Source organism: Protopterus annectens, chromosome 9.part0 (genome assembly GCF_019279795.1).
Source record: "Protopterus annectens isolate FY-2018-M chromosome 9.part0, PAN1.0, whole genome shotgun sequence".
Classification (NCBI taxonomy): domain Eukaryota; kingdom Metazoa; phylum Chordata; order Ceratodontiformes; family Protopteridae; genus Protopterus; species Protopterus annectens.
The window spans coordinates 180,883,185-180,910,673 of record NC_056743.1 but is presented as its reverse complement, the minus strand read 5'-3'; the positions used below and the strand labels follow the sequence as shown (position 1 = coordinate 180,910,673).

Sequence of the window (27,489 nt, the reverse complement as noted above, 5' to 3'; positions counted from 1 at the left end):
CAAAAAGGAACCATTTGCTCTAGACAGAACAGTTCTGAAAAGCAAGTTCAGAATCTGCAGAGCAAAGTCAGGATTTGGTGAGCTTCAGGGAGGTGCGACCTCTCAATCAGTGCATAGCCACTGTGAAGAGATTTGATCACAAAAGCCCGCTACTCAACCCATTCGGATTGTCTGGTCGATTGAGTCCCACCTTCACTAACCTGCTACTGTGAAACAGCTTACTGTTGCTTCACAGAGAACTATGCTTGCCACACCATCAAATAAATGCATAGGGCACCCATTACCGTACACCCTGTCCCCTCCGTACCCTACGCCAGCACAGTCAAAACACAAACAGTCTCCTCCCTTGCGAATCACTACTCACTGTGATGTGGGGGATGTTTTTCTTGCCTTGGTAAGACATCTTCAACCAAAGAGAAAAAAGGACAGGACCAATCCTAGGCTTCAGAAACCAAAATACACACAATCCAGGCACTGATGCCCTTAAACCCCCTTAGATTTCTCGCTCTTATTTCCACTCAGCTTTTTGTTCCACAGGAAAGTTCACAACTGAAAACTACAGACTCCAATTCTGGCTGGCTGTCAGCTGTGTTGCTACAAGCCCTTTTTTACCCCTTTACTCTGCAAAGCCTGGTCCAGAATCTAGCAATGACTGAAGAAATGCAGGGGGTGGAGTTGTTATGCAAGTGGCGGCTTGGATTGCAAGAATCCAATTGGCTGCCACCACGTGCTTCCTGGAAATCTTACAGAATTGGCTTGCTGTGATCACAAGCAGATGCACAGTGCAAGGCAAACTGATATTCTCATAAATTTTAAATATAAACATGAGGTTAATCAACACTGAAAATTAAGTTGAGAAGGTACCTGACAAAGTTCAGGTACTTCTTCAACTTAATTTGTAACAGTGGAGCTAAAGGTTTACTACAAAATTAACACCGCTTGTGGAAGGGACTCTAGTGGAACACCATACCTTTTCATGCGTCTCAGAGAGCACTCGGGTGTAAGCACAAATGCGCCCTGAGAAGGTACTCAGGGTTAATGAGTTGAACAGGGCATGTTTAACATTTGTTAAGGTCAGGTTGCATACCACTCTGGTGCTCAACTGGTCTGTCTTTTTACAAATATCAAAATGTAATCACCACAGTCCATGCACTACATTATAATGTAGGTGTTTGAATAATATTTACTGTAAATCAGCACTTTATTTCTTACCCTTTTAGCTGTTCGTTTAAGCTGAAAATCATCTGCTGGTGCTTCTCTGAATCTCGAGTTTGTTGAGAACGCAGCTGAGATAGTTGGGTTTGCAATCGTTCATTCTCACACTACAACAGAAGACACAAATACAAAGAATCTCTTTAAAGGAAACCAATGCAACCATATAAAATACTGCATAATGAAATGAACCCCGCAAAAACAGTTATGCGAGGTTACTAAACATCAAACTACAGATTCAAAATATGCTTCATTAATAAGTAGTTTATTGGTAGCACTTTGTCAAGCACTTCCTCTGACCAACTCCTGTTAATCCTACTTGAGAACAGCCCAAAAATTGACACCTACCAATCTTAAGTAGTACATAAGCAGTCCTATCTTCTTCTCTACCATTTGTCACTTTTCAGTTAGGAATTCAGGTGTAACATTTTTACAGTGAGCTTATCGAAGGAAGGACACTCAGCAAACTCGGAGCTACAATATATAACATTAAGTATCCTGGTTTTTGTTTATTTTGTTCTTTATTTCTTTGTTGTTTATAGCACTTTGTGTACTGTGTATTTTTTCTAGCTAGTTTCACTGTGTGTGAGGTATTAACTGGAAATTGTCCACCCTTATTAAGCATCTGTTGGGTTGTTTGTTTATGATAACTTGTTGCAGTTAAACTCTTTTTTCTAGTGGCTCCTTTAGCTGTTTAAAACTTTCATTTAAAGGCTCACTGCTGCTTTTCAGCTGGGAGTAACACTTCTGCAGTTTGTTCTAAGTAGTGTGGATATTTGTAGCATTTCCATATTCAGGCTTGTATTTGGGCCTAGTGTTTGTGGAGGCTGTGTGTCTGAGTACATAATTCAGGGACATCTTGTTTTAGCCAAAGCCATTAGGCATTTCAGTGAGAGAGACTTGTTTGAGGTCATTGGCTGACTGAGGTCTCCTGGACTACAGCTTAGACTAAGCACCTCATTGGTTCTTTTGAGATTTCTTTCTTAAAACCGTCTCAGGTTTCAACTTTCTGTTACCTAAGAAGCTCAGTTGTGAGTGTTCAGCCATTTTACAGTGAGCTTATCAAGGAAGGACACTCAGCAAACTGAGCTACAATATATAACATTAAGTATCCTGGTTTTGTTTATTTTGTTCTTTATTTCTTTGTTGTTTATAGCACTTTGTGTACTGTGTATTTTTCTAGCTAGTTTCACTGTGTGTGAGGTATTAACTGGAAATTGTCCACCCTTATTAAGCATCTGTTGGGTTGTTTGTTTATGATAACTTGTTGCAGTTAAACTCTTTTTCTAGTGGCTCCTTTAGCTGTTTAAAACTTTCATTTAAAGGCTCACTGCTGCTTTTCAGCTGGGAGTAACACTTCTGCAGTTTGTTCTAAGTAGTGTGGATATTTGTAGCATTTCCATATTCAGGCTTGTATTTGGGCCTAGTGTTTGTGGAGGCTGTGTGTCTGAGTACATAATTCAGGGACATCTTGTTTTAGCCAAAGCCATTAGGCATTTCAGTGAGAGAGACTTGTTTGAGGTCATTGGCTGACTGAGGTCTCCTGGACTACAGCTTAGACTAAGCACCTCATTGGTTCTTTTGAGATTTCTTTCTTAAAACCGTCTCAGGTTTCAACTTTCTGTTACCTAAGAAGCTCAGTTGTGAGTGTTCAGCCATTTTACAGTGAGCTTATCAAGGAAGGACACTCAGCAAACTCGAGCTACAATATATAACATTAAGTATCCTGGTTTTGTTTATTTTGTTCTTTATTTCTTTGTTGTTTATAGCACTTTGTGTACTGTGTATTTTTCTAGCTAGTTTCACTGTGTGTGAGGTATTAACTGGAAATTGTCCACCTTATTAAGCATCTGTTGGGTTGTTTGTTTATGATAACTTGTTGCAGTTAAACTCTTTTTTCTAGTGGCTCCTTTAGCTGTTTAAAACTTTCATTTAAAGGCTCACTGCTGCTTTTCAGCTGGGAGTAACACTTCTGCAGTTTGTTCTAAGTAGTGTGGATATTTGTAGCATTTCCATATTCAGGCTTGTATTTGGGCCTAGTGTTTGTGGAGGCTGTGTGTCTGAGTACATAATTCAGGGACATCTTGTTTTAGCCAAAGCCATTAGGCATTTCAGTGAGAGACTTGTTTGAGGTCATTGGCTGACTGAGGTCTCCTGGACTACAGCTTAGACTAAGCACCTCATTGGTTCTTTTGAGATTTCTTTCTTAAAAACCGTCTCAGGTTTCAACTTTCTGTTACCTAAGAAGCTCAGTTGTGAGTGTTCAGCCATTTTACAGTGAGCTTATCGAAGGAAGGACACTCAGCAAACTCGGAGCTACAATATATAACATTAAGTATCCTGGTTTTTGTTTATTTTGTTCTTTATTTCTTTGTTGTTTATAGCACTTTGTGTACTGTGTATTTTTTCTAGCTAGTTTCACTGTGTGTGAGGTATTAACTGGAAATTGTCCACCCTTATTAAGCATCTGTTGGGTTGTTTGTTTATGATAACTTGTTGCAGTTAAACTCTTTTTCTAGTGGCTCCTTTAGCTGTTTAAAACTTTCATTTAAAGGCTCACTGCTGCTTTTCAGCTGGGAGTAACACTTCTGCAGTTTGTTTCCACCCTCCCTCCTGTCGGTATAGTGTTTTTATAGTTGGTGGCTTTGCAGTTGCCGCCCCTAGTGTAAATTTGATCTGGGACCCTCCTCCCAGTCTAGTCATTACCTCATTCTACCCAGTACAGGGAGAGCATTTGAGAAGGCCAATCAGCTTAGTTTCTGCTACTCCTTTCTCTCTTTCCTTTCTCTCTTTCAAAAAAAAATGTATATATATATATATATACTGTATTTGTGTTTTTCTTACTTTATTTTGCTCTTCGCCATCTTAAAAGTACTCAATTGTATTTATTACTGCTTGGTGTAACTCATTGTAAGCCTTTTAGTTTAAGCACCTGGGCTTCAGACCAGTTTTACATTAGGAAGGTTTGTGGTCTGCACTGTAGTGGCAGAACAGGTAGCTTACATCCTTCTAAGTTGGGAACTGCTGATTGAGGGCTCAGTGTCTGTTATTCTAAAAGTGTATTAATTCTGGTTTAAGCACTTGGGCTTGAGGCCAGTTATTTTACATTAAGAGGGTTGTTCTGCACTCTTGTGGGAGGAGAGGCTGGACTCTGTCCTTCTGAGCTGGGAATTTCTGGTTAAAGCTTATAGTGCCTGCATATTTGAACTGCTTCTTACTGAAATTGGTACACCTCGTTTGGCATAGACTAGATCCAGACCTGCTGAATCTAGCTTTGTTTGTATAACTTGAGCACTAATCCAGGCATTTTTAAAGTATTCAGTTGTATTTATTACTGCTGGTAGTAACTTGATTAAAGTGTAGCTATCATTTCTAAGTCTTTTGGATTAAGCCCTTGGGCTTCAGACCAGTTGTTTTACATTAGGAAGGTTTGTGGCCTGCACTGTGGTGGCAGGACAGGCAGCTTACATCCTTCTAGGTTAGGAACTGCTGATTGAGAGCTCAGTGTCTGTTATTCTAAAAGTGTATTAGTTCTGGTTTAAGCACTTGGGCTTCAGGCCAGTTATTTTACGTTAGGAAGGATTGCGGTCTGCACTCTTGTGGGAGGAGAGGCTGGACTCTGCCCTTCTGAGCTGAATAAGCGACTTTTCTTGATAATAAGTATAATTTTTGTTGCTTTCCACATCTGAATACCTAGCGACTGTATTTCGCCTGCCTTTCTGTTACATTGAAGCTGTTTTTACTGCATTTAACTTAATATTGCACTTGGAATCCTTGTTTGTTACTATTTGACTGTATTTGTAGCAAATTCTTCTGTGTAAGCTGTAGTAGCTGATTCATAGCATTTATAAGTGTTTGCTGTACCTGTTTCTGCCTGTTTTGTGAAAAAAAAAGAAAAAAAAGAAAAAAATATCTCTTGTTTTTCCTGCTTTACTAGTTTAGTCCAGTTTCAGAGTTGCTGATTCCTGGGCTTTGGTTGTAGTTCCTGTGTACTGTTTCCTTGCCTTATTTGGGGGAGAGGAAGTTACCTTGCTTACCAGTGGGAGTGGGAAGCATTGAGCTGCCTTTTGTCCAGTTTTGTGAGGTTTCAGCCAGTAACTAGTAGTTTATTGGTCGTTTTGGGCCAGTTTCTAGCTTTTTCCAGCCCCCTGGTATAAACGCGTAAACGCTAGCGTGATTTAGAGCGGAGCTGCCACTGTTGCACACTAGGGCAGCGCCGGTTAGGCAGGTTTAAACTATTCGGGCTACCTAAAGTCCACTCTTCAAATTTTCGCTTAAAACTACCTTCCTCGAACTATACTACTGATCTAATCAGCTTATCCTATAATTAAAAAGATCATCTCCACTTGACTCCAAGTAGACTATTCTCTATCTGTTAAACCTAGCACTTGCTCCTACAGTACTTATTACCTTGATACGGCACTCTTGTCATAGATAGTACCCCAAAAAGGTAACCCCCATTTCTCGGTCACCCGTCCCCTGAATCTTTTTAAAGTTTTTGTCTATCCTTCTAGCATGTCGAGGGATCAGTTGCTAGTGTCCTCTCCTGCTCAGCTGGTGAACCTGGGAATACTGAGGCAATGTTACAATTGCCTCATGTACACAGACAACCCTCTCCTCCTCCCACAAAACACAAATACATGCGAGAGATGCAACTATACGGCCAAACTGGAGGCTGAGCTCTCTCAACACAGGACTGGCAAGACCAGTCAGGAGGAGAAGGTTACCACACACACTATAGACCCAGTCTCACATAGCACCATTACAACCTCAAATCATACACATAAACACACAAAGACATACTCGGAGGCTCTGATCAAAATCTACCAAAACAGCAGAGGCCACCAAAGCAGACACCCAAACAACCACCACCTCAGAACACAACACCTGCAACACATAGACCTCACAGTCAGAGTGTCAAACAGTCACAGCCCTTAAGGCCAAACACAATGCCAGACACACTAGTCATTGGTGACTCCATAGTCAGACACACTGATGTCCCGCTCACCAGACTGAGTAAGGAGAAGGTCACAGTAAGCTGCCTGTCGGGCGCTAGAATCCGCCACATAACGCAAGCACTCAGGTCTCTCAACAGCAAGTACAAATATGACTCAGTCATTGTCCACGCTGGTGTAAACGACCTGAGACGCACCTCCTTGGACTACATGAAAAGAGACATTGAGGAGCTCTCTGACTATGTAGCCCAGGCAGGTATGACCCTGACCTTGAGCAGTATCCTACCTTCACCAAGAGTGATGCCACAATACAGAGATAAGATGATCAGCTTTAACAATTGGCTTAAACACTGGTGTCATTCAAAGGGGATCCAGTATCTGTCTGCCTGGGATGACATGCTGGACAAGCCACGCTGCTTCAAGGGACGGCTTGCACCTGTCACCCTGGGATTCCGGATATTGGCAAAGGCTCTTGCCACCCCATAGTGCCTTTTTAGGCAAGGCTCAAATTCTAAACCTACCACCCTAGAACACAAAAAGGAAAAAACTAAGGGTAATGCTGCTCAATGCCAGAAGTCTCAATCTCAAAATGCACGCACTCGAGGCCCTTCTCAGTATGGAGAACATCGATGTCTGTGCTGTGACAGAAACCTGGTTCAAGGCTCCTGAGAGCACCCCAGCGCTATCAGGTTTTACCTCATATCATGCGTTCCGCCCCAAAATCCGGACAATACCAAGAAAGGAGGGGGTATCCATATTCATTAAGGACACCCACACCTCAAGACTGGTGGCAACGCACGATGCATCGGAGACCATCCAGGTGCAATTAACCATAGGCAAGACTGCTCTGCAAATTGTAGCATGTTACAGGCCACCCTCACAAACTCAGGAACCTCACATGGCCTTCCTGAAAACACTAGAGGGATAAATGTATCACCAAACACCATCATACTAGGTGACTTCAATTACCCTAATATAGACTGGGAACACTACTCAAGCCCAAACACCCTAGCCCAAAAGTTCCTGGAATTCATAAACTCAAATGCCATGGAACAACTAGTCACCATCCCCACAAGAGGAGATAACATACTTGATCTCATCATCACGAACATGGGAGCACAATGTTCAACACCGGAAGTATACCCCTCACTGGTGAGATCAGATCACAAACTAATCTCGCTGGAGGTCCTCATCCCACCCCCACCTGAAATAAAAAAGACCACAGTAAAGAACTTCTCAAAAGCCGACTTCACACTTCTAAAGACTAGTGTGGTCTCCTTTAAGGCCCCCGAGCTGGTGGAAAACAGTACTCAAGCCGCTGAATCACTTACAGACGCCTTCTACCAGCACCTGCAGGACTGCATGGATAAGGCAATCCCAAACAAAACAAAGACTCTTAGTACCAAAGGCAAGCGTCCAGTCTGGTGGACCCCAGCCATAAACAAACTCTACAATAAAAGGAGGAAGCTACTACAAGATACAGCAAAATCCTTAAAAGGTAAGACACCCTTGATCACTATAAGTAAAAAACTAAGAGCTCTCATAAAATCATCCAAAGCAAATTTCGAGAGAAAAATAGCTAAAGACTCAAAAGACAATCATAAGGCCTTCTTTAGCTATGTTAGACACCTAGGAGGAAACTCCCAGATATGCTCAGAACTAGTTCAAAATGATGTGAAGATTACTGATCCTACAGACATTGCCAACATACTGGCTGACAGGTTCAGTGCAAACTTCTCCCAAAAGGAGAGATATCTATACCAAACGATTGCAGCCCCCAAACATCTCCAGCGCCCAAGTGAGAACTGCTCTCTCCAAAGCAAAAACACAGCATCCATGGGACCTGATGGTGTCCCCGGCTGTGTGCTCCACGAACTCAATGAGGAATTAAACCCACAGCTAGGACAGCTGTTTAATCAAAGTCTTACCTCTGGATACGCACCCAGGAGTGGCGACTGCAACTGTGGTCCCACTTCACAAAGGCGGTGCCTCCACCGACCCTGGAAATTACCGCCCATTAGCCTGACAAGCCTTATCTGCAAAGCCATGGAGAGGATCATAATGGACCTCATAAATAAAGACATAGGGAATTTGCAGACTTTGGATCCAACCCAGTTTGGCTTTGTCAAAGGCAGATCATGCCTTTAAACTTGGTTGACTTCTTCAAACAGTCACCAAAGCCACTGACGAGGAAAGGCAGTCCATACAGCCTACCTCGATCTGGCTAAGGCCTTCGATACAATACCCCACTCGGGTATCATTGAAATCTCATCAGCTTAAATGTTAACCCATACATCACAAGATGGGTTGCAAACTGGCTGAGTGACAGAACCCACAGGGTCAGAGTTGCTGGCGCCATGTCAGACTCAAAACCTGTCACAAGTGGTGTCCCACAGGGCTCAGTCCTGGGCCCACTCTTGTTTGGCATCTACTTTTCCAAGTACAAGCAAACACAGGAGGGTTATGGCTGACAAAGTTTGCAGATGACTGCAAACTGGGCGCCATAGTAGAAAACACATCTGACACAGATATCCTTCAGAAGGGTCTCACAGAAACGGATAACTGGTGCCAGAGCCACGGCCTGAAGTTAAATGCCAAAAATGCATAGTCATACCCTTTGGGAAAAACAAGGTTACCCCTAGCTACCAAATAGGTGGCAATCCACTGAGCACAGAAGAAGTTATCAGGGACCTGGGGACCCAGGTTGATAGTAGTCTGTCATTCGACACCCATGTAGCTAAAGTAGTTAGGAAGACTTTCTACATTGCCCACCTTATCATGAAGGGATTCTCATCTAGATCAAGGGAGGTCATAGTCTCCCTTTACTCATCACTCATCAGACCAATGATTGAGTACAATGCCCCATTTGGGATGTATCTGACCCGACACCTGCAGCAGCTGGAGAGGCCACAAAAGTTCCTCACCAAAAGGATAAAGGGTCTCAAAATCTGTCCTATGCTGCCCGACTGAAAGAACTCCAGCTCTATTCAGTCGCCACCGCTTGCTCAGAGGTGACCTTTGCCTAACATACAAGGCCATGTCAAACCCAGATTTGATGAATATGCTTCACCTCAAAAATCTAGATCCATCAGAGCCACAAGGGCGGGAGACTTAAACCTCGACACGGCTATTAATAGGACGTGCTGGAGGGATAGATTCATTACCCAAAGACTCCCTATGCTGTGGAACAAAATCCCGGTACATGTGAGGCAGAGCACCTCGCTGGCCTTGTTCAAGAGAAATCTTGACCAATGGATGGGAGATCGCAGATATACCCCAGGGATTACCTCAGTGTCACTGCTCGACAGAGGCACAGCAAAATAATGGGTATAGTTCCCCATACTAAAGGGGTGGCGTAAGCCACAAAACGATGGGCTAGGCTTGTAAATGCCCTCGGGCAGATAGCCTAGTATAAACCTATGAACCTATGAACGCGTAAAAAAAGTATCTCTCTTTAGAAAGTTCAGCTTTTTTAAAAGTGCAAGGAGGAATTACAAGGGCATGCACCTCTTAAATGTTATTTTTATTTTACTGTTACTGAAGCAGTGACCCAAGGGGATACATTTTAGCCACAGCCTGGAGCTATACCTGGTTAAAGTAACTTGCTTATTCAAACATGTAAGTAAATGGAGGCTGAGGGAACCCAATCCTTAACAACACAATGAAGCTTATTAACAGCTTATAGATTTAATCCTCTGCATTAAATGCCAGAGAATTAAAACTACCTAATGAGTCCCTCACTTAAATTAACTTTCATTAAGATGCTGTAGCAACAAATGTTCTTTAGAAGGAGAGATCCCTTTTACTGGAAGATCCTCTCCAATGGGAAAAACAAACTTGCACTCGCTCTTTCGTACATATTTGTATATGTAGACACAGATCTCTATCTAAGTAGGCAAAAACTCCCAGATTCAACTTGGGGCAACCTGTGGCACAGCTCACCTACAGCCTGCTCATCCACTGCCACACCTTCCATGACAACAAAAATCAACACAGTCATGTGGAAAAACAATGCATCTTGACCACTGTAATATCATCTTTGTTTAAGAACAAAGGGCAAGAACAACACTTTTTGTGCTATGTAAGTAAAAATGTAACTAACAGTATATGCAAATGGTGTGGAAATGGTACTACTATATTGTTATCAGATTCCAGGCACAACTCTCAAGACTGAAGAATTAAGACTTAAGTAACAACAACATCAGAAATGAGACCATATAAATTCATACAGACAAAATGCCCTTACAGAATATCAGATAAGGCTCAAAAGATGTCAAGATCATTACAGAAGTTCTTTTGGCAGATGGCTGCAGTCATAAGGTGATTTCGGGAACAGGAACTTAATGTCACTTGACCTACTCAGCTCAAGGCTGGTAAGGTCAGTTTATGCATAGTGAAACAATGAAGTCTCAAATTTCCAGCTCCATGGCATAGACGGATAAAGCCTGGACTAAAACCCAGAGGACGAGACTGATTAGCTGCATGGGCACTAAAAGACCTAAGCAACAGAGGCTAATGCCAATTTGCCTACTCTACAGCAAAGGACTAACAGTCCCGGTGGCTGTTTTACAATATACAAATAAAGTCCTAGAGAACGCCATAACCTCAGATGTCAGCTTGGCATAACAACCAGTGATGGCAGCCCTTATTAGATAAGTACAGGAGTACTCATATGCAGGAGCAGGACATAGTAGGTCCTCATGGTGACATGGGTAGCCACATCTCATACAAAACTCTCTGATGTGATCTGTTCTTACCCTATGGGGAATGAATAGGCTGACTGATCATGGAGGGATGATGGTTGGAATGCATCCAGAGGACAAAAAAAATTACAAAAAAGAGGAAAGTATCAGGAATTTATGGGGTTCATCATATATCTGAGCCCTCAGGCTTTCACTTGATCTTTATCAGGACCCACTGCAGCAGACATCCCAGCCAAATTTACTTCAGTGCTGTCTTAAGTCTCTTGTGAAAACAGACCAAAAACCTAGTAGGAGCTACTCAATCAACAAAATGAGAAACATTGGGGTACTTATCTCAAGTGCCTCTAAAAATCTTGAGTCTCCATATACACAGTGCAACAACCCCTCTGGGCCCATGCACTCCATCCTTACACTGGTGCTTAGAGGTGGTTGTGTATATGTTCTCAGTTCTTGAATGATCCTCAAACAAGGCTCAAACCACAAGAAAACACACTACCTACAAAGACACAAAAAACACAAAGTTCAGTTTTACTTAAATGATGTTCCTATACTTCACAGGGCCCTCAGCAGTATTACTTAAAAAGGGATGCAAGAAGGCCAAAATGTAGGAAGTGGAATTTAAGATAAACATGCCATAGCGTGTTTAAGTTCCACAGGATGCTCTAAGACTACATCCTGGTTACTCCGTTTTGGAGACTTCTGTATCATTGCTCCGGGGTCAACAGCCTAACTCAAAACAAAAGGTAAATAATTGTGTGCAGTGTACATCTCCTAGTATATGTGATGGTTTTCTCAAATTTTTCAAGCTTCCTACCACAGGCTTGATAAAACTGCCTGTATGTATTACATTTACTCCTGCCTTTGCTGACAAGGTTGTGGCTGAGAACAGTCAAAGAACCAGTACACTGAAGTCAAACTAAAGCACAGAGGTGACTCGAGCAACAGTATTTGGTGAAGGTGTGCCTTGATAAGCAGGTGGTTTTAACAGACACTCGCAGAAGATCAAATCCCCTACAGCAAGCACAAAAAAAAAAAAAAAACTCTTCCTAGCTGATGTGATGACCTTTAACCAGAGCAGCAGTTCAGGGCCTGTGATGTGAGCAATGCATTTAACAGTAGCCCATTTGTCTTTAAGAAGTTTAAAGTGCATAAACAAATGGTTCAAATCTATTTATTTGTGTCTAATGTGTAGATAAAACTACCACTGTTCCACAGCATCTAAAATACAGCAAAAAGGTTATCTTTTCTGAGTTTCAAGAATATAAACTTGAAGACAAATGGGCTGAATTAAAGACCACTCAGACAGCACTTCACAGAGTAAATACAGGCATATCTTCAGTTCCTTATCTTTATGTAACTTTTTTTACCCTTAACCTTAGCCACCTTCTTCTGCACTGTAGCATTTATTGCAAATAAAGGGTTTCAAAGCTTTTAAGTCTCTTAATCTTACTAGTTTTGTTATATTTTCTACAGTGTTCACAACTATCCACTTCACACAGTACCTCAAATCAAAATATGCCAAGTTTAAAGGCTTTTTTGCTGTCCTTTGTATGCCCCCATCTGACCATCAGCTGCTCACCTGCAACATTCTACTCTTGAGTGTCTCCAATATTATCCCCAAGCGCTATGACCACACCAATGATGGGTTGGGAAGGGAAAGCAGAGTGAAACAGACAGCATCATCACACGCTGGCCTTGAATGAGATGAAAAGACGACAATATGGATGTATGGTTATAGGTACACAACTTTCAAATCTGAGGTTGCCTTTTTTATCCAGTTCAACCTTTGGGACAGATTCCTAAGCTGACAACCCTGGGAGGCATCAAGGAAGGATATTCCTCAGAATGGTGGATCCATAGGATGCACATCACCTTGACTGTTCATCCAGCTTGTAATGATAAATGAAAGTGTGGACTGTAAACCAAGCTGTTGCAACACAACTTTCATCTATAGGAACCCTGTGCATGAAAGCAACAGAAGCAGCCACAGCCCTTGTAGGATGAGCTCTTTATTTCTTAGCTACGTCCCAACTTTTTATATATGAATGCAATGCAATTAGACCTTTGAAACATTCTGCTGTAGCTATACTTTAGAAAAGGCTATGAATAACTAATCAGATTTTCTAAAATCCTTAGCCTTATGGAAGTAAAATCTAAGTTGTTTGTGGACATCTAATAAATGAGGAATACATTCTACTTTAATGGAAACTCATGGAAAGAATACTGGCAAATTATTGGCTTGATCAATGTTCATCTGTTATGTTACTTTTTGAAAGTAGGATTCTTTCTCAAAGAAACCCCATCCTTATGGAAAACCAAATAAGGACGTTTACAACAGAGTGCTTGTAATTCAGAAATCATTTTCGTTGAAGTGATGGCCACAAGAAAAATAGTCTTCCAAGAAAGATATTTTAAATATGCTGAAGCTGCCAGTTTGAAAGGATTTGTTAACACGTGAGGCATAATGATTATACTCCAATGATGAACAGGATCCCAGGTTCAATAAGAAAATTACTTTTAGAAATGCTTTTGAAATCTTTAGAGAGGTTATAGCCATTTGATTTGTCTAACATGGAAATTAGAAATGGCAAATAAAATAAAAAAAAAATGAAACCTTCCGAAAAAGGTCTGATAAATAAATATAGGATAGAAGGAAGTTGAGCTGAGAAGGGCTCTATCCCTTTTGCTGTTGCACATACAAAAAATCTCTTCTATTTGCTAAGATACATTTTTCTAGTACTTGATTTTTGAGAGGCTGATAAAAATATATAGCCACTTTAGTGGAAAGCCTGACATCTCTGGTTACCATTACATAAGAAGGAACCACATGGATAGCTTCAGTGACTCTGGATTAGGGTGAGGCTGCCCAGATGGGCATGTTAGAAGATATGGGAGGCTGTCCAATGCCAGGGTGGAGACAGTACATGAGGCAAGAGAAAGGGGAACCACACTTGCTGAAGCCAAAAAATGTGCACCTTATTGGTTTCTGAACAAACTTTGTTATGGGGAGAAAGGCATATAGAAGACCTGGTTGCCAACTCTGAACTACAGCGTCCCTTAGTGATTGCCCCTGTGGAGGGATTAAGCTGATATAACTGCATCATTTGTGGTTTAGGTACAAAGCAAAATGACTGCAGCATAGTTTGCCCTAGTGGCTGATGATTTGTTTCGCCACTGTTGGATAACTCACCATCTGTGAGACAGTAGACTACATCTGCTCACCTTGTTTGCTAATACACTAGAAGTCCCAGGTACATGCTGTTCTAAGAGAAAGTGACTGAAAGACATTGCCAATTGCAATACCATACCATCAGGACCTCTCAGCACAGAGGATAAGAAATGGTTCTGCCCTGCTTGCTGATGTACCACACTACTGCCATGTTGGCTGTCTGGAGACACACACCTTGGGAGAGAGTCCTGGAAGGCCTTGAATATCAGGAGCACTGCTCTGATCACTCGGGCTCATTCCGTTCCCCTACCCTGTCCCCAAATCTCACCCACCCTCAGTATCCCTAGATTTAAACCTCTCAACAAAACAAACCTCCTCAGCAGTTCATCTAATCACATCAGTCTTGCACATAATCGCCAATTATCCATATACTAGCACACTGTTTACTTTTTTTTAACCACGCTGCAACCACTCCCTATAGCAGGCACACACTCACTTGTTACTCTATGTACTATACACCAAAACAATACATAACTCCAAATTACATACATAATGTTGCTTCAACACCTTCCTCTACTCACTCTGCTAATAATCTCTTACCTTCTAACTTTTTATCAAACTCTACAGGTCATAACTATCTACTCCCCCACTAATCCACTCAACATTCCACTCCATTCTTCATTGAACAACATAATCATATTTCCTTACCTTTTTAGCAGCTACTACACAGACCTATTTACATTCAAATATACTCACTAAGTCTGCTCCACATCTACAGCTCAAATAGTTTAAACCAGTTACCAAACTCGCACACCTATTCCTATTCATCTTGACTCTGCTCAAGCCAAGTAATGACATACATCTTAAGCCAGGACCTCAACCTAATAATCAAACCTCTCACACTACAAACCTCACTCACTTGCCAAACACCATTTGTCTCCCTCACAGTAACTCAGATCTCCTACTATTAAACATGAACCTAAGAAGCATACTTAACACAAGTCATGACTTTCATGCAACTATCATCCATTACGCCCCCAACTTAGCTATCCTAACAAAAATCTGGCTAAAGCCTGACATACCTGACTGTGAAATCCTAACCCAGGGTTACAACATACATAGAGACGACAAAATACATAAAAGAGGCGGTGGCATAGCTGTAATATACAAGAACACTATCAAACTAGAAAGACTCCCAAGTCAACCCCCCCAGAACTACAAAATACAGAAATTCTAATTACCCATCTTCAACTAAACTTCAACAAACACATTATTATAACAGCTATCTATATACCTCGGCTAACAGCGCTTCCACTACTGAAGACCTCCTTTGCTGGAGTGCTTCAACTATTAGACAAGAAACTATAATAATGAGGGATTTCAATATGGATTGATCCACCTACTCATCAGATAATCCTTCAATTTTATCAGCCTCCATGGATTCTATCAAATTATACAACCCCTAACAGATTTGACAAACATAGCAAAAAATAATCAATCCCTGACTGGACACTCACAAACAAACCCTCACTCTGTCACCAAACAGGCTCTCTCCCTGACTGCCTAAGTGATGATCTACCCACCCACCTTCTTAGGCAATGCATCTTTCCTACTAAAAATATCACTTACAAACTTGTCCACAACAAAAGCCATTTCACACCGAAGTTTCAAAGCTATTCTGCAACATGTCTGGTCCCGTCTAAAACATCTGCACCTAGACTTGGCTGTTAAATATTTTAACAACAAATTCTTCAATATACTAAACAACCTAGCTCCCCTTAGAAAGATCCATACTAAATCTAAGTACATACCACGGCTTACCAATGAGACTAGGGAACTCCTAAAATGGAGAGACAGAGCATGGGACCTATACCATACAAAAGTAAGAGTTCCTCCTCCCATACCATCAACTACGCAACTCTGTCAAAAAAGAAATCAAACAAGACAAAAAGCTTTACTATATATCCATGCAACAAAAACACCAAAGCAATCCCCAGAGTCATTAAACTACTACTTACATCTTGACAGAACACAATCCCATCTCTAACCACTCCAAATATCACAAATAGTATAGTCACAATTTAATTCACACTTTATCAACTCTTTTCTTTCCCTAGTAGAAAACAACACCCCATCTATCCTCAACGTACTAGGTAGTTCCTCCAATTCCTTTACAATCAAATCAGTTCAAACTAACATAAAAAATATCTATCCAAACTTAAGTCATCCTCCCTTGCAGCTGACAACTCCTCAACGAATTTCTAAAATTTGCAGCAGACTCCATCTCCTACCCTACATCTCTCCTAATAAACCAGTCCATTACTGAGCAATACGTCCCCGAACTCTATAAAGTCTCCTATATCATCCCCATCCACAAAGGCGGCACCTCGACTGAATTCTCAAACTAGAGAGCAACTGCCATCCTCCTCCATGGCCAAAATTATTGAGAAATGCATACACAGACAACTCCTTAAATATGTGCTCAGTAATAATCTCCTACCTGTACCTCAACATGGCTGCATACCTAAACATAGTACCGCCACTGCCCTTGACAGCTTTACAATCTCAATCAACCATCTTACAAATAACCAGCTTGTCTCTGCCATCTTTCTTGATATGTCTACAGCCTTTGATACAGTGTCACACCAAAAGCTGCTAAAAGAACTAGCTACTTTAAATCTAACCCAGCAAGCAATTATGGTTTCTCAGCTACTTAACTGACCACCAACAGGCAGTTAAGTGGCAAACTGTATCCACCCTACTACCAGTCTCAGCAGTACACCAAGGCTCAAATCTCGGTCCACTGCTTTTCACTATATTCACCAATAGGCTCAGCACAGCCACCCATCATGCAACTGTCGTTCAATATGCTGATGACTCCTTCCTCACATGCTCAGCTCCCCGCTGTCTCCCAGAACTCCTACAAACAAGCCAGCAATCTCTCCAGGGCAGTGAAAAATATCTCACTGACTCTTCACTTCTACTCCGTCCAAATAAAACAAAGATTAAGCTCTTCACCAATACTAATGCACCTAATACGTATACACCTTTCATCATCCCATCAGCCAGTAACACCAAAATAGAACCTGTCCAGCTCACCAAACTCCTTAGAGTTACAATGCTTTTAATAAGATTTTCCTCCTATACCATAACATTTCACCTAAAAATATACCATTTCCTTAAGATGGTACAATCTACATTTATTTGATTTGTCAGATTGCCAATTCTTTTCTGCTCAGAATATTATCACAGTATATTGTACGTTTTGTTAGACATCTGTTTTGTCAATTAGATGTTTAGCTTAATAACAGCCTGCAATTTTTGTATTATCCTGTAATGTGTTTTCTTGTACTGTATTGTAAAACTTATGTATTCCTGGTATTGTATTCCATAAACTTGCATGTAATGTTTTTTCTCTCCAGGCCTCCACTGAAAATAGGCTCTGGCCCAGTTGGACATCCCTGGTAAACAAATGGAAAGTAAATAAATAAATAAATGCATGCATACAGATGTACAGAGTGGCATCTGTGTTTGACCATGAAACTTAAATAGTCTTCCCTTTGAAATGCCCCCATGCCCCACCCCCACATAAGGAGGGAAGCATCCTTGAGTATTCTGGCTGTAGGTAATGTGGAGAAGGCTGACCATACTAGGAGAGCTGTGGATGTCAACCACCTTGAGATGCGACACATGCACACAGTCATTATGCGAATCCATGCATCAAGTGAATGAAGGAACTGGGACCACTGTACTGAAAGGGTCCAATGAAAAATTGTCATGGGGTATCTGGCTAGGGATGATAATGTTACCGTGGAAGCCATTACAACTATCAAAAAACAAGTCCTGCTGGTTGACAATGGTGCTGAATAACTTGCAAAGCTGGCTGTCATAAAAAAAAAACTATCCTGGGTTCTGGAAGAGCAGCTATCTGGTTGCTTGTGTTCAAGTGGCATCCAATGATCCCTACACTTGTTGTGCTGGTATCAACATGCTTTTGGATGGACTGACTGTGATCCCAAACTGTTGGAAGAACATGAGTAAGTCCCTTTGTTGGATTAAAAGCTCCTTGGCTAGTGCTGTGAGGAGCCAATCATGTAAGTATAGGAACCCCAAGCAGATGGAGATGTGCTGCAACTACTGCCATACACTTGAACGGGGGGGGGGGGGGTTGTAGTGAGACCCAAGGGCAGTGTTCTGAATTGGAAATGATATGCTCCCAAACAAAAATGAAGACATAGACTTGAAATCTTGATATGATAGCAGGCATCCTGGTAGTCTATCAAGCACATCCAATTGTCCTTCCTTAATGGCAGGATAGACTGGACCGTGACCATCTGGACCTTTGTATGTTTTACAAACTACTAGAGAAGGGACTAAGGTCCAAGATTAGCCCAAGGTCGCCTGTATCTTTTGCAACTAAAAAGAACCTGGAACAAACTCCAGTTTCTAACTGGTCTGGGGGGGGGACCTGCTGGATGACTTTTTCTAAAAGTTTAAGCGACTTCTGCTGGTGGGTATTCCAACTAATGGGACAGTACTGTGGGAAACCTTTTCTTCTTTAAAGCAGGAAAAACATAGGGCATTATATAGCCTCTGGTGATTATTGTAGCACACAAGAATGTTATGTTATGGCATGCCAGGCTTGAGTGTGCAGGGAAAACACCCCCCCCCCCCAACTGCCACCAGAGAGTGGCAGTCAGGCAATCCTTTAGGGCAGCTGAAAGGATTTCTTGGAAAAGGGACTCAAACTCTTGATTCTGTGGTCTCTCCTGCCTCTAGGGCGATGTTCACTGAAAATATATCCCCCCCTGCTTCAGAAGTATCTATTTGTAGGGGCATCCTCGTCGAACCCTCAAGATTATATGAACCACATTTTCTTATCAACTCTCCAATAGCAGAAGGTTCTCTGAGGGTCGGAGAAGCAGATTGCAATGATAGAAAGGACCTTACCATCCTGTTCATTCCTGGAGAGTGTTTCCTTAACTTTTGGCTCAAAGAATGTGCAGCCATCAATGGGGACATTAAGGAAGGACGTCTTGAAGCGTTCTGCAAAGTCACATAGTCACAACAGAGCCATCATCTGCATTAGAAAGCAGATGCATGAATACGCTGGACACTGACTATAAGGTAGACAACTGGGACTCCACTGTTTTTGGAAGTCTGTCGGAAGGTTACCTGAAAGGGACTTTGTGAGTTCTTTTGTCAGGTCCTTCTGGAAATGTGTCATGTGGGTAGGTATTTTAGTGCTCTAGTGCAGTTAGAACTTGTCTGATGGAAGACTGCTGGAACGGGGCTCAGTTTTTAGCTTTTTATTGGTTAATTTGTTTAAATCAGTCTGCCCATTTGCTACTGTTATATTAAAAAAAAATACACTTTATGCATCGCCACTTAGCTAGGGTTAAACTATTCCTGGCACCATAAAGTCTGCTCTTCAAATTTTCCCTTAGAACTAGCCATTTTTTTTTAGTTTTAGCACTCAAATCTGTTACTTTGAGCTCAGCACTTGTTCAGAACTCACTGTAAGCACTAAATAAGATACAAATTACTACAGCACTCAACTTTCCTCACTTGTCTAGAGGAAAACAGTTTTTAGTACTTAATAAATAAGCACCTATCCAGGCATGTCTAAGGGTCAGCTCCCGGTGTTTTCTCCTGTCTACCTGAAGAATCTGGGCATCTTGGGGCAATGCAGCAATTGAATCATGTACACAGACAACCCTCTCCTCCTACCACCCAACAATACAACCTGTGAGAGATGCACTTATATAGCCAAACTGGAAGCAAAGCTCTCTTCACCCAAGACTGGACTAGACAGTCAAGAGGAGAAGGTAAGCACTTGCACCACACCACACTCATCAAATAGTCCCTCAAAACCTACACCACCAACACACACACATAGTAACCCAAAATACACACCTACATTCATGGAGGCTCTCAATAAAAATCTGCTCAAGCAACAGAAACCTCCAAAGCAGAAACGCATGCAACCTCCACCGCCCAACACAACCTAAATGACACACAGCCCACAAACTCAGTGTGCCACTCAACCACAGCCAATAAGGCATTACAACGTACTCCAACACTCTAGTCAAAGGTGATTCTATAGTCAGGCACAGTGATGTTCCACTCACCAAGCTAAACAAGGAGAAAGTTACTGTCGGGTGCCTGTCGGGTGCCAGGATCCGCCACATAATGCACGCACTGAGGTCACGTCACAACAAATACAAATATGACTCTGTCATTGTCCATGTTGGTGTGAATGACCTGAGACGTACCTCCCTAGACTACATGAAAAGAGACATGGAGGAGTTCTCCGATTTTGTAGCCCAGGCAGGTAGGAGACCCTAGCCCTGAGTAGCATCCTGTCATCACCCAGAATGATACCACAGTACAAGGACAAAATTATTGACTTCAACAACTGGCTAAGCTTCTGGTGTCATTCTAAGGGGATCCAGTATCTGTCTACCTGGGATGACATGATCGACAAACCACGACGTTTTGCCAGAGATGGCCTGCATCTGTCGCCCTTGGGATTCTGGATACTGGCTAAGGCTCTTGCCACCACTATAGTGCCTTTTTTAGGCAAGATTCAAATGACAAATTCACCACCATAACAGGTACAAGCAAGCAAAATCTGAGGGTAATGCTATTCAATGCCAGAAGTCTAAATCTCAAAATGCATTCACTCGAGGCACTCCTTAAAATGGAGAATATCAACATCTGTGCAGTGACAGAGACCTGATTCAAGACTCCAGAGAGCACCCCTGCATTACTAGGCTATAATTCATACTACACCTTTCAGCCACCTAACCTGGACCGAAACACTAAAGGTGGAGGAGTGTCCATATTCATTAAGGATTTCCACACCTCCAGGCTAGTTGCTCAGCATAATGCATCCGACATTATCCAAGTGCAGCTAACTCTGAGCAAGACTGTAATCCAAATTGTAACTTGCTACAAATCCCCCACCATGCCCCAGGATTCCCACTCCTCATTTCTTGATACACTGGAAAATATTAGGGTACAACCCAACACCCTAATAATGGGTGATATCAACTAACCCTCCATTAACTGGGAAAACTACTCATGTACCAACTCTTGCTCGTTTTCTGGAATTCATAAATTCCAATGCCTTGGATGAAATTATCCACACCACCACCAGGGGCAGCAATATCCTACACCTGGTCATTACAAACATGGGCGACCGGTGTTCCACACCAGAGGTCAATTCCTCGTTGGTCAGAACCAACCACAAGCTAATCAGCCTAGACATCCACATCCCGCCCCCACCCCCATTAGGGAAACCATCATAAAAAATTTCTCCAAAGCCAACTTCATGCTTATGACAGAAGTGGCAAACTTCGCAACACCCATGATGACGGACAATAGAGGAACAACTGCTGAATCCTACACAAATGCACTTTATAAGCACTTACACGAGTGCACGGATTGTGCTATCACTAACAGAACCAAGATGCTATCCTCCAAAAAAAAGGAAGCCAATCTGGTGGTCCCCTGCCACAAATAAACTCTACAAGAGAAGAAAGAAACTGTTGCAAAAAAGAGTAAAATCCCATGACTGGAAGAAGTCCCTGGTGAGCATCAATAAAAAGCTGAGATCCCTCATAAAATCCTCCAAAGCTAGTTATGAAAACAAAATCGACACTGATTTTAAAGACAGCCACAAAGCATTCTATAGCTATGTCAAGAATCTCAATGGCAATGCTCAGATCTGCTCTGAGTTACAGCACAATGGCACTAAATATACAGAACCAACTGATATTGCAAACATCCTGGCAGATAGGTTCAGTGCTAACTTTACTCCCCTCAACCCCTAAACGGCCCATCTCTATACCGGAAGCACGCAAAGTTCCTGTAATCATGGCTGCACAGGTAAAAAACACACTCTCGAAAGCCAAGAACACAGCATCCATGGAACCTAACAACATACATCCCAGGCTGCATTCTACATGAACTACAGAATGAACTGGCACCCCACCTAAGCACCATGTTCAATCATAGCCTCACATCAGGCTTTGTGCCCACTGAATGGCGCACAGTGACGGTTATCCCACTCCATAAAGGGGGAGCCACCACAGACCCCGGGAACTACCGCCCCATTAGCCTAACAAGCCTGGTCTGCAAGGCCATGGAACGTATCATCATGGAACTTATAAACAAAGACATTGGTAATCTCCAAACTCTGGACCCCACCCAGTTCAGGTTTGTAAAAGGCAGATCATGTCTTCTAAACTTGACTGACTTCTATGAAGCAGTCACCAAAGCAGTAGACGAGGGTAAGGTGGTTCACACACCCTATCTAGATCTCACCAAGGCTTTTGACACCATCCCCCACTCTGGAATTATAGATAAACTCACTAAACAAGGTATAAATCCCTATGTCACAAGATGGGTTGCCATCTGGCTCACTGACAGAACCCATAATGTGAAAGTAGCAGACTCCAAATCCGACTTCAGACCAGTGACAAGTGGAGTACCACAGGGTTCAGTCCTGGGTCCTCTTCCTGTTTGCTATCTACTTTTCTGAAGTACAGGCTAACACAGAAGTTCTTTGGCTAATGGAGTTCGCAGATGACTGCAAACTAGGAGCCATAACTGAAACTCCTAACGATGTGGACATCCTACAAAAGGGCCTCACTGACACAGATGCCTGGTGTCAAAGCCATGGCCTCAAGCTCAATACCAAATAGTGCATTGTCATCCCCTTTGGTAAAAACTCTGTACCCATGAGCTACCACATAGGTGGTAGTCTACTTAATACCGCAAGTGTGATAAGAGACCTTTGGACACAGGTGGACAGAAGTCTCTCCTTTGATAATCACATTACCAAAGTCATCAGGAAATCCTTCTATGTGGCACACCTCATCATAAAAGGTTTCGCATCCAGGAAAAAAGATGTCATTGTTCCCCTCTACTCATCACTCATTAGACTCATTATAGAGTACAACGCTCCTTTTGGTATGTACCTCACAAGACATCTAGAACTGGAAAGGCCGCATAAATACTCACAAAGATGATTACCGGCCAAAAACAGATGCCCTATGCAGACTATCTAAAAAAAACTCCAGCTTTACTCCGTCGCATATCACCTACTCAGAGGCGATCTCTGCCTAACATACAAAGCTATGTCAAACCCAGAGCTGTTGGACATGCTCCACTTAAAGAAATCCCAATCCCTCCGAGCTACACGCTCAAGGGACCTAAACCTTGTCACCACAATAAACCGAACATGCTGGAGGGATAGATTCCTGTCCCAGAGACTTCCCATACTCTGGAACAAACTACCTATTTATATCAAACAAAGCTCCTCTTTAGCACTCTTCAAGAAAAATATTGATGACTGGATGGGAAATTGGAAATTCATCCTGGGGATCACCTCTGTAGTTCTGCTCGACAGAGGCACAAGAAAATAATTTTCTTAGGTGGCAAAAGCCAGGGTACCTTTTTGGCTAGGCTTGTATAGGCCCTAGGGCAGACAGCCTAGTACCTACCTATGAACTGTAAAAGCCATTGAAGCACAAGTCTGTTTCCCAAATCTATCGGTGCTCTTGATTCGCTTTTAGGTGGAAAAGCAGATGTACTCTCCTCTAAGAACTCTTTTCTAGTGGCTGTCGCCACAAACATGGCATCCACATATGGACTCTTACTTCAGTGTGCACTGTCTGTAGGTGCAACTAAAATTCTATCTGGCTTTTTTGGGATTGGTTCCAACATATCAGGATCCTTCCAACTCCGCTGAGCTACCAGACCTATAAGCACATCAGTGGGTGGTACAACCCAGGAGGTAGAAGAACCAGTTTCAAATGCCTAGAAGAACATAAATGCACTCTTCAGGGAAGGGCATATCAGTAGACCAACCCTTTCACTGTTTCATAAATTTCAAACTGCCACCAAAAGTGGCATCCTTTCAAGGCGGATCTTGGGGATCCATCCCAGTTATCAAAGTCTGCCTTTGGTGACTGATTCTGGACAGAAATCTAAACGTTTCCTTTTACAGGTTAGTTTCCCACAACACTGCCTTGAAGGGACTTCTGGAGGTGGATCGGAATTAGATAAGGAGCTCAAGCGATGAGCATTTCCCCAAGCTAAAAAAAGCTAACCATCCCTATCAACAAGAAAGTGTGGAGTCAGATGCAACATACAAAAGAGGGTGAGATGGAGCAGTGTGTACTTGTCTAGATACCTTTTGAATGCTTTGAATGCCAGACTCTAGATTGGGCCCGAATAAACCTACACCTCATCACAACATGAAGCAAGAGCCTCCCTCAACCTGAATCAACCCTAATCTGAAGCCAGCATCTACATCTAAACCACACAATCTAATGTGAAGGCATCAGAGTCAAAAGGGTAAAATAAGAAGTTATGTACCTACCATAACGTTCCATGTTAGTTGTCTTCTCTCGCCTTCTTTCTTGCTTGATGGGTTCGGAGCCGATCCCTCGGCTCCGACTCGGCACTTGCTTTAGCTCGAGAACTCCTTTTACCAGCTCGAGGCAGCCCCATATCCCATGATGCAAGGCAGGAAGTACCCAGATCTCGTTTGTTGACAAAAGGGCAATAACACCAAGCATAAAAATACTTCCCAAAGGAAGAAGAAACTTACAGATGGAAAAAGGACCAGGTTTGAATGGTCTTTAGCATAATAGTTTCTTATACAAGGTCTGTCCAGGCCAGGGGAAGGAGGGAGGGTCGAAGAAAGAAGGCAGAGAAGACAACTAACATGGAACGTTATGGTAGGTACATAACTTCTTAATGTTAAGTTGTCAATCTCACCTTCATTCTTGCTTGATGGGACCGCGTCCCTAGCACCTCTATCCTGGGTGGCTCAATGGAACAAACTCTTGAGGACTGTAGAGCCAAAACTGGCTCTGTCCCTGGAGGCCAAGCCCAATTTGTAATGGGAAACAAAAGTGTGAGGAGTGGCCCAAGTGGCCGCTGCACAAATAGTGTCCAAAGGCAGTCTAGCTTGAAAAGCTGTAGAAGTAGCTAAACTCCTAGTTGAATGTGCTTTAGGTTTTGAGCACAGCTGTTTTCCCCTGATCGTATAAATTTCAGTGATGACCGAAGAAAGCCATCTGGACAAAGTCACTTTAGAAACAGGAAGGCCTTTTTATTATCCGCATAGGAAACAAAAGTTGATCAGATTTCCTAAATTTTTTGTTCTGTCCAAATAATATCTAAGCTGACGGTGGACGCCAAGATAATGTAGCTTTGTTCAGCTCTATCTGAATAGTTAGGAAAAATACAGGAGATCAATGGATTGATTCAGATTGTTTTTGAAGCGACCTTAGGTAAAAATGATGGATTAGTTCTCAAAGATACTCTGTCTTTGTGAAAAATCAAATAGGGGTCGAACCGAAGAGCATGAAGTTCAGACACCCTCCTGGCAGATGTAATAACCACTAGGAATAAAGTTTTCCAAGAAAGATATTTCACGGAACAAGAAACAGCTGGCTCGAAGGGGAAGAATCAAGGATGTCAGCACTAAATTTAGATCCCACTGAGGAGGAGGATTCCTGATTGGAGGCTTTAGTAGGAAAATTCCTTTCAAGAAGGCCCTGCAGAGCCTATGGGACATAATATTATGATCTGCTATCCCAACATGAAAATTAGAAATAGCAGCCAACTGAACTCTGACTGTGGAAGAAGAGGAGCCTGCATGAAAAATCTCTGCTAAGAAGTCCAGAACTGCCTGAACAGGGGCAGTAAAAGGATCAATATTTTGGGCCTTAGCCCAATAAGAGAAACGTTTCCATTTGCTTGTGTAAATCCTCCTGGTAGAGGATTTTAGTGAAGTTACTATGATATCTCTAACTGGGTTAGAGATCAAAGGAAGCCTGGCTAGGGAAGGAAGTGGAGCAACCATGCTGTGAGGTTGAGAGAAGGGATTGACCGGTGCAGCTGACCGGATTGGTGAATCAGTAGATCTGGCACTGGGTCCAGATGCCACGGCTGCACCAAAAGGTGATGATGGAGGAACGGGAACCAAACTTGTCGAGGCCAGTAAGGGCAATGAGAATCAATTTGGCTCTCAAAGCGGTAGCTTTCTGGATCACCTGAGGGATCAGAGAAATGGGGGAAGGCATAAAGAAGTCCCTGGGGCCAATCCTGGGTCAGAGCGTCTCTGGGGGATGGCCTGATAGAGGAAGAGGCTGAAGAAGTCTGGACATTTGCTGTTTTGGGGAGTAGCAAAAGATCGCAACATGGACGACCCCATTCCAGAAAAATCTCTTCCGCTATGGATTGCTTGAGAGACCACTCGTGAGGCATGAGAATAGCTCTGCTCAATCTGTCCGCTATAATGTTGGTTTTCCCAGGGATATGCGTTGCTACCAGAAACCGATGAGAGGAGATCGCCCATTGCCATAGTCTGAGCGCTTCCGACACAAGGGGTAGGACTTGGTTCCGCCCTGTTTGTTGATATACCAAACTACAGACATGTTGTCTGTGTGGACTGCAATTGTCCCTACGGGAAGAAAGTCGTTGAGGGCTTGCAACGTTAAAAGCACTGCTCTCATCTCCAGGACATTTATGTGCAGATGGTACTCGAACGGTTGCCACGTCCCATGAACCATCCTGCCCTGATAATGACCCCCACCCGATCAGGGAGGCATCCGTGGTGACAGTGGCTATCGGGACGGAGGTACAAAGCATCTGCCTTGGTGAACCTGAGACGATGTGATCCACCAAGCAAGATGTTCTTTGCATGTTTGTGTCACCAGAATCTGGTGACGCATTGGGAGCTGCTGGTATGACCACTGTGTGAACAGCATCCACTGAAGGAGGCGCATGTAGAATCGAGCCAGGGAAGAAGAGTGATGGCCGCAGCCATGAGACCTAATACCTTTAGAACCATTCTGGCCTGTACTTTCTTGCTGGCCAGAATGATCCTGACATGAGTCTGAATGTCTGAAACTCTTTGTTCTGTAAGGGTAGCTGACATCCGAACAGTGTTTAAGTTTGCCTATGAAGGTAATAGACTGGCAGGGTGATAAGGATGACTTTTCGAAGTTGACTGAGATGCCCAAATGAGAACAAAGGTCTATTGTGTAATCCCTGGCTTGTATAAGCTGATGCCTGGTGGTGGCTGACAGGAGCCAGTCGTCGAGATACGGAAACACCTGGAATCCTTGACGTCTCAGGTGAGCCGTGACCACTGCCATGCATTTGGTGAACACTCTGGGGCTGTAGTGAGACCAAAGGGCAGGGCTCTGAACTGGAAATGACTGGACCCCAGCCAAAGCGGAGAAATCTCCTGGAGCGTCTGTGAATTTTGATGTGATAGTACGCATCCTGAAGATCTATTGAGCACATCCAGTTGTCCTTCTGTAAGAAGGGCAGAATTGACTGAAGAGTGACCATTCGAATCTTGTCTTCCTGACAGACTTGTTGAGTCTGCTGAGATCCAATATTGGTCTCCAGTCTCCGT

The 27,489-nt window shown here is 42.7% G+C and overlaps 1 protein-coding gene across 2 annotated transcripts in view; it reads right to left on the bottom strand.

Annotated features, from left to right (window-relative positions):
- LOC122811120 (golgin subfamily B member 1-like) overlaps positions 1-27,489 on the bottom strand; it is a 2,318,314-nt gene that overhangs the window by 999,457 nt on the left and 1,291,368 nt on the right. For both annotated transcript variants that reach the window (XM_044082720.1, XM_044082719.1), the window contains exon 14: positions 1,213-1,322. In XM_044082720.1, coding sequence (XP_043938655.1) covers positions 1,213-1,322 — 110 coding nt within the window. The remainder of the gene's footprint in view (positions 1-1,212; positions 1,323-27,489) is intronic.